The 8551-nt window shown below is 36.3% G+C and overlaps 1 protein-coding gene across 1 annotated transcript in view; it reads left to right on the plus strand.

The window, feature by feature from the left end:
* pde6c (phosphodiesterase 6C, cGMP-specific, cone, alpha prime) overlaps positions 1 to 7228 on the plus strand; it is a 38281-nt gene extending 31053 nt beyond the window's left edge. Inside the window, exons 21-22 of the mRNA XM_030163374.1 lie at positions 2768 to 2921; positions 4914 to 7228. Coding sequence (XP_030019234.1) covers positions 2768 to 2921; positions 4914 to 4951 — 192 coding nt within the window. The 3' untranslated portion in view covers positions 4952 to 7228. The remainder of the gene's footprint in view (positions 1 to 2767; positions 2922 to 4913) is intronic.
* The last annotated feature ends 1323 nt before the right edge of the window (positions 7229 to 8551 follow it).

Below are 8551 nucleotides of genomic sequence, written 5' to 3' on the forward strand. Positions count from 1 at the left end.
GCAAATCCTATTATAAAAGCATATTCTGCACATTTTCACTTTGATTCAATTGATTTTTACACTTTCAAGGCATTAACATCTCCCAGTGCTCGGTTTCTAATAAGATTCACAGCACAGGTGTGTAGCTTCATTAGCTAACATTATGCGCAGCGCTTCTCATACATATAATCTATAATGCAGTGTATTCAAAACATCATTTTCAGCCTCAGCCTAAAGAGTAGAGATGCCGTTGTAGTTTTGACCAGCGCAGAAGGTGAATAATACAATACGTAGATGTGAGCCTGTTGAACTTAGCCGGGCCCAGCAGGAATGTCAGCAAGCTGTTTGTCATTCAGGAAGTTATTTGGACCAGAGCGCACATAGGCTTCATACATAACAACAAACATGTGTGAGGAGTCCCTACAGACTAGTTATCTAACATGCATACTGTGTCGCTGCCAACACAAGAGCATATATGTTCCAGCTCTACTGTGTTTAACCCTTTCATGCATAATGGTCACTCCAGTGGACAGTTGTTCTCCAGCTGTTCTCTTGTACAGGGGTGTCACACTTATTTTAGTTCAGATAAATTCAGATATTCAGATAAATTTGATCTGAAGTGGGTCGGACGAGAAAAATAATAACGTAATAACTTATAAATAATGACAACTCCAAATTTTTGTCTTTGTTTTAGTGTAAAAAAAAAAAAAAGAGAAACATTAAATTATGAAAATACTAACTTTTATAAACTATCCAGAAAAAAAAAAAAAAAGCAACCCTGAAAAAACTGAAATTTAAATTGAAAAATGTAAGAAAATTTAGTGCAATTTTAACAATATTGTTCCTCAACTTATCATTTCTACATGTGCATTATGGATCAGATCTACAAAGACACTAAACACTGAGGAACAGGGAGAAAAATTGTTAAAATTGTGCTTAATTTTCTTCAGACATTTTAGGTTCTTCATATTTGTTCAGGTTATTCACATTTTAGAGTTAGAGGATAGTTTGGAAATGTAAATATTTTCATAATTTAACGTTATTTTTCGCACTAAAACAAACAAACAAAAAAATTAAGTTGTTAATTCTAGATTTTTTTAGCTTACTTCGAGATTTTTTTTACTTAATAGAAGATTTTTTTTGGCTTAATTGAAGATTTTTTTTACTTAATTGAAGATTTTTTTTTTTTTTTTTTTTGGCTTAATTCAAGATTTTTTCCTTAATTCAAGCTAATTTTTTTTTTTTTTTTGCTTAATTCAATTCAAGACTGGAATTTTTACACTTGGCAAAAACATCCCAGGGGCCGAACTGGACCCTTTGGCCCCCGGGCCGCATGTTTGACACCCCTGCTCTTGTATATTCGTGGGTTTTGTTGTTTTAGTTCCATATCAGCCAACACAGTGGACACTTATGTACCATCCCATACACTGACATTCATACCATTACTGTCACTGTACTGTTCTTGATAAACCTGATCTGCACTGACATGTTTGAGTGTAAATCAACTGCTTGCTATTGCTATTAGACTGCAATTTACAGGGGTTTTTTTTAACAAAAAGGTAGTTTTTTTGGTTTTTTTGGGTTTTTTTTTGCATATTATCTCCATGGAGTGAGTAATGACTAGTATTAGTATATGTTAAAATGTGAGAAAACATCAGATTAGCAGCATTGAAAATGTTTTTACTTCATAGATTTCAAACAGTATATCAGTAAATACATTGAAATATTATTTTAATTTAGATCGTTAAAGTCTTAAGTGTAATCACAAGTTAGTCAGTAGTTAATGGTTTGTTTGTTTGTTTGTTTTTTTACAATTTTATTTGTAGATTTTTAATAGCATTACATGGATGCATCATACAATCTTTATATTTTTACTATGTTTTTGAACACAGGTCCCCACCCCCAACTTAAATATAAACATAAACATGTAAATATATTTACCAGACAGCATCAGGATTATGAAAGCAAAAATAAATACATAAAATAAAATTGAATAGATAGTAATTATACATTTATTAAAAAAAAAAAAAAAAAAAGACAGAAAAAAAAATGTGTGCCATACCTACAGTTATCCAGGTGATGATTGGTGATTTGGTGTTAAAGTCATGATATATTGCTCATTTTATAAGTTTCTGCGAATTTTAGAAAAGGCTGCCATGCTTTACAGAATTTTGCAGTTGATCCTGCTAACGTACATCTCATCTTCTTCATATGTAAAAACCTCATAATGTCTGCGATCCGCTGATCATGTGTGGGAGGGGTTTCCTGTTTCCACCTCAAAAGTATAAGACGTCGTGCAAGTAGAGAAGCAAATGCAATAGCATTTAAAGTAGCTAATGTTTTAAGATAGAATTCCTTTGTTTCACTTAGTAAGTTTTTAGGATAGTATGGGTTGGTTGGAACATCTGCGTCAGTATACATTTCCTCCTTGGGGTGGATCCTTCGTACTAAGCAATGCTTTGTTTGTGATCAGATCAAGTCATAAAAGAAATTTATAAAAATGAGACTGAGACGAATCCGGACTTATTCTTGGAGCTTCCAACAATAGAACATGCTAACAACATGTTTCTTGGCTTCAAAAATTAAATGCATGATGTCCAGGTGAATGGACATCTTTGCAACCTCATGAAAAATAGGTTAATAAAAAAATATTCAATTGCATTATTTTTTTAATGCCTAAAGAGGAATAAAAACACTCAGAAAAAAAAATCTTGATTTTGACCTTGAAGGCTCTCACAATTAATGCATGAAAGGGTTAAAATCGGTTGTGCTGTCTTTTATTTTTCAGGAGTTTGCCAGGTTCCACAAAGAGATCCAGCCCATGTTTGATGGTCTGAATAACAACAGGGCACACTGGAATGAGCTAGCTGAGGTATATAACGCCAAGATGAAGGCCATTGAGGACGAGAAGAAAAAAGCAGAAGAAGGAACAGCAGAAAAAGGTATGAAACTCAGCTGAATAGGTTTAAGTGATGGGTTGGCAACCTTCACTATTCAAAGAGCCATTTTAAAACAGAAATAGAGAAAAAAAAAACTGTCTGGAGCCAAAAGACGTTCTTAGATGTTTTACCTCAAAGTGGTGACTGTTTAAGAAGCTCTTTAGGATTAGTTTGTACAGAATATGTTGAGAATAAATCAAAGTTTCTGTGCATTTACTACTAGAACTACAAAGAAATAACAGAACTACCCTAAAGAAAACAGTGACTATTGTCATCATTTTGTTGTGAAGCAAAAATCAATCAATCAAATTGTATTTATATAGCGCCAAATCATAACAAAAGTTATCTCATGACACTTTACATATCAAGTCGGTCGAAACCAGACTCTAAGCCAATTTACAGAAACCCAACAGGAAAATGGACTGGTATGTGAAGGCTTATACAGATGAATACCTTCAGCGTCATAAAGTACAACGTAGTTTACAAAGTACTTTTACTACTACTACTTCTATTTTTTGACTCATTAAGAGTGTAGTCTACATTGTTGCATCTTCACAACCTCAGAATGACTTCATGGTGGAGATAATAATAGAAAAATGTGGAGGAAAAAAAAGAAAAAAGTGGTTTTCTTTTCTATTTGTTTTTTGAATCCAAATGGAGCTATTTGAGAAGGGCCCAAGAGCCAAGGCCCAATCCCAATTCACCCCTTAGCCCTACCCCTTGAAATGGAACTGCAAGGGGTAGGGGTTGAAACATTCCCCTATGAAATGGGACAACCCTTCACGACCTGTTACATCATCAGCAGTCGTCGATGCTGCTATAAACAGATGCGACAACTTCATTTCTAAAAGTATTCCCCATGCCGTCAGCAGCTGGAAACATCTCTGTTCAATGGGCTTTAGTCGTCTTTTTACGGCTATCAAGTATAAACCACAGAAATGCGATCTGTAACACATTGAAATGGAATTAAAAGCTCAATCAAATCATTAAGTTGTTTACGAAGAAAATACATACATTTGTGTGTTTCTTTCATCAAACTGCTGCACTTTTTTGCTCTGTTTACCTCCATCTTGCCAATGGTGTCAACAGAATTATAGGAAATTTCTCCTCAGTTCGTAGCGCGGTCCTGAAATATCTCAGCCCTCCACCTTAGCCCTTCTCCACCATCTAACTGAGAATCGGGACAACACTACCCCTTCACATAAACACGGGGGAGGGCCAAGGAGTGAATTGGGATCCAGCCCAAATGTGGCCCCGGAACCACAGCCCAGATAGCAAATATTTTGGCAGTTTTATGGCATACATTTGGCATTTTTGGCTTTCTTTTGGCATTATGAAAACCTTTAGGCTTAACTGTGGTATGATTAAGGTTATCTATAATAGATATGGAGGCACCAGCAGTATATGGCTGAGTTATGGCATATGTCTGGTTAACCAAAAGACTGGACAAAGAGCAGGATCAAGTATAGGGATGGTATGGCATGTTTATGGCAAGCCAGAAGATTGACTAAAGAGCGGCAGCATCTTATTCCATATGTGGATGTGTTTTAGTTGTGTTTTGGCATATTTCTGTAAAGCCAAAACACTGCACAAAGAGCAGGAATTTCTACCCAGAAAAAACCCCCACTTCATTTTAAAAGTATGATCAACACAAATTTTGGGTGAATTCTGGCCTCTCTTTGGGTCAGTTTTGGCTACTTTTTGGTTGGATTATGTGGATTTGGGGCTTTTCTGGGACAATTATGGCTATATTTTGGAAGTCCGCAATTAGTTTTCAGTGAATTTTGGCTTCCTTTTGGTTTGATTTTGGCTTGCCAATTTAGGGCCCATACATCCGCCCAGAACTTTGCCAAATGGCATGCCAGTTTTGGGCCAGATTTAAGCCATAATGATTTTGCTATCTGGGAGGTTACCCATCCCTGTTCTAGGTGATGGTCTCACTGTGTGTTGTGTTCTCAGTCACTCATGTGTTATTCTTTTTGTGTCTTTATCCAGCAGATGGAGGGAAGTCAAAGACCTGTACCATCTGCTGAACTCCTCTGGTGCTTGGACCCGGACTACTACAGTCCAATTAGGACTAATCAGGGCTATGCTAATCAATTGTGCTCCGACAACTGTTATCGTTCACCCCTGACTAGGCTAGGCAAGGCTAGGCCTGGTCTGGTCTCATCTACACCACTGTAGTCGTGTTCTGTCTGTGTAGGTGCTGTCCATTCGGGTGTAGAGTTTGTGGTCACGTTTATTGTGGCCTGGGTCGGTCCAGATTTATTTAGTCTAGTAAAGTCCGGTCTATCATGTAGTCCAGTCTGGATTAGGCTGGCCTAACCACTGTCCAAGTTTAAAAAAAGAAAAAAAAAAGTCAGATACATCATTAAGAATTGCCTGGAAACATGACAAGACAGCAAGAAGATGTGACGTGTTTGAGATACTTTCCTTCCTGTGCTCCTACAACAAACAGCAATGTACATTTGGTAAATAATATTCATTCTAGCAATTACATAAACAATTGTAATATATGGTTTTAAGCTGTAATTAATCCGTTGCTGCAGTATTCTAGTCCTGCATGCTAAAGCAGTTTTCAGAAAACAGTTACACAGTGTATAGATAGTTCTGCAGATTGCACAATGCACTTACCTGCTGCTGTTTTGGCAGAGGCAGGCCATGACTTTAAAGCTGTGAGCACAGGCAGGAATAATAATGAACAATCACCATGCAACTTCATATATTTACTGGAAACAAAAGAAGAGTGAATCATACAATCGCATTTGTTTTTGACTGACAGCATAAACTGAATGTGAACAGACTGTAAGAGAAAAGAGGAGAACTATAATCCAGGAAAAATCTCGACTCTCCGACCACTTGCGCGATTGAATCAACAAGTGGCAGCGACCAGTCAACAACAAAGGGCGGATGTTCTCATTCCTCAAAGGCACTGATGAGCTGTTTGGGGGTATATTTATTTTAATATGCAATCTATCTATATATACATATATTTTTTTTTTTTTTTGTGATTCTTTGTCTGAGAGTTTTATACTTGAACTGTCTTTATGGACGGAAAGTTTGAGACAAGCTTCAAGAGACGATGTTCGGAATCTGTGAACAAATGCATGCTAAAAATCTAATTCGAGCATTTAGTGCATGTTCGGTTGTTGTGCAACTTATCAGCTTTTTTTAACATCTGCGAGCTGCTCTTTTAAGTCCAGCCACACCAAGAAAAAAAAAAAAAACAACTTGTAAAATAGATTGTATTTACTCCAATAATTAGAACACAAAGGTCACAAAAGATAACCTTTAAATGTGCATGATTCCATATGTATATAGTGTGACATAGCGAATGTAAAATGTAAATTGTTTAACCTTAAGAATTATTGATACTTAAAATGAATGTGAGGGATATAAAAACAACCCTTGCTGTTTAAAGTCGGACAGGGTGCAGTAGATCTACTTTCCCCTTAAGAAGATTTGATAGGATTTGATTTGATTGTCTGCCAGTATTGGAGATTCACACAGCTTTAGACTTTAAATATCCTTCTTACAGATAAGGTAAAGAAGGCTCCAAAAGCCTTATCATATGTTTGTACAGATGACTTGTGTTTGTAATGTGGCAAATGCAGCCACAGCATCATTGGAAACGGTCCCGTCGCTCAGTATTGCAGCAGTGGGATGGATCACGCAGCCACTGCCGCGGTATTAACCCAGCAACGCTAACGTCCGCACAATCCCCGTTGATGTAAACCTGAATTGAACTTGATCTGCTCTCGACGGTGCACCCAGGGCAATTTTCTCAAATACTTTTAGCTGTATCCCTCTTGGGGCAAAGGCAAGCTGTGGATTTCAACTTCCTGTTACACAATGTCATCTGCTTCAGTCAACGGGACATCAATCAGGGGCCCTTAATCCTATCAGAATGGCTTTGGAACTACCTGGAAACCCCTTTTTTACTGTTCAAGTGAAGCAAGGGAGGAGCCAAAACTGTGCACAACATTTACACAATCAGTGGGTTGTGAGGGGGTTGTTTTAATTTATTAACCTTTAACTGTAATGTGAGTGATTTTCCATTTCTGTCTCCAATGATTAGTAAAATTACCCTTTTTCTTCAAACCTAACTGGAATAGTGTGAAGAAAATGTGTAAATGCAATGCAGTATATTTGCATATATACAAAGAAATGTGAAGCACAATTTCCACTTCGACTTTCCAGTCGACTGTCATTTGGACATTAGAAATCTGTCAAATTGACCTTTACTGTGTGTATGTGTCAAGAGATGTAATATGTGTAAGCAAATAAAAGAATCTACGGAGGTGTACATACAAAGCAGACCACTTGTTGTTGATGTATAAAAGCGTGGCGCCGTGCGAAGGAGATGTTTTTATTTCTTATTCACATTTGACTAAGGTGCATGAAGGTGAAACAGACAGACAATGAACTTAAGTAAGCTTAGCTGCCAACAGCGCTCCCTCTCTTAGTCATATATCATGCAGGGATCTGAGAAGCTCCAAAGCTGGATGAGCCTCTCGGGAAAGAGGATCAGTGGATTGGTTCAGATCCCTGCCTGATAAAACGTTGTTCGACACACTGTATATTACCGCCTGCAGATTGTGCACACAGAAAACAAGAAATGGCGACTAATTATGGCATTAAAATAAGAATAATAATCATTTTAAATGAAGTAGTAGGATATGATTCTCGAATTAAGAATCTCTAAAATGCAGGGAAATGATGCTGAGGAAAGATGCACTGCAAAAATCTAAATCTTACCAAGTGTATTTTTCTCGTTTCTAGTCAAAATATCATATCAGACTTAAAATAAGACATAATCACCTAAAGAGTAACTTTTCAGTGAGATATAAGAACTTATTTTTAGACAGTAGATCTTGAAAATCTTATTTCAACTCACTTGTTCCATTGGCAGATTTTTTTTTTGCTGGAATTAAGCAAAAAAAATCTTGAATTAAGCAAAAAAAAATCTGCCAATGGAACAAGTGAGAGTTGAAATAAGATTTTCAAGATCTATTGTCTAAAAATAAGCTCTTGCATCTCTCTTAGAAGTTACTCTCTAGGTGATTATGTCTTATTTTAAGTGCGATAAGATATTTTGACAAGAAATGAGAAAAATACACTTGGTAAGATTTGGATTTTTGCTGTGGGATGTACAGGAATGTCACTTACAGTCACGGAAAAAAATATTAGATCATCAAAAGTCGTCAAAAACAATGATTATGCAATCAAGTACTAACTCCTGTGTGTATCATGTGACTAAAATGGACAGGAAAGAAAACATGGAATGCCTAAAAGCACTGTTTTTGTCAGTACAATGCCATAGATACTGATGTAAGAACTGAAGGGACTTTGGTTATTATCAAGAAAACATGGAAAATGGATAGATATCAGCTCTGAAATCAAACTCTTATGAGCTATTTTTGTTGTTATCATTATATTTGTCCAAATAAATGTACCAGACATTAAAATGACCAAGAAATTGAAGAAAACAAGGGTGGTCTAATAATTTTTTCCGCGACTGTAAATGTCCACTTCTTGTGCACTCCTATTAATAATGACTAATTATGAGAATTTAGGGTAAAATCTAAAAAGAACGTAAAAGCGTTGATCCTACTAGTACATCTGTTGAACTG

The sequence above is a fragment of the Sphaeramia orbicularis genome, chromosome 19 (assembly GCF_902148855.1).
Source record: "Sphaeramia orbicularis chromosome 19, fSphaOr1.1, whole genome shotgun sequence".
Taxonomy (NCBI): domain Eukaryota; kingdom Metazoa; phylum Chordata; class Actinopteri; order Kurtiformes; family Apogonidae; genus Sphaeramia; species Sphaeramia orbicularis.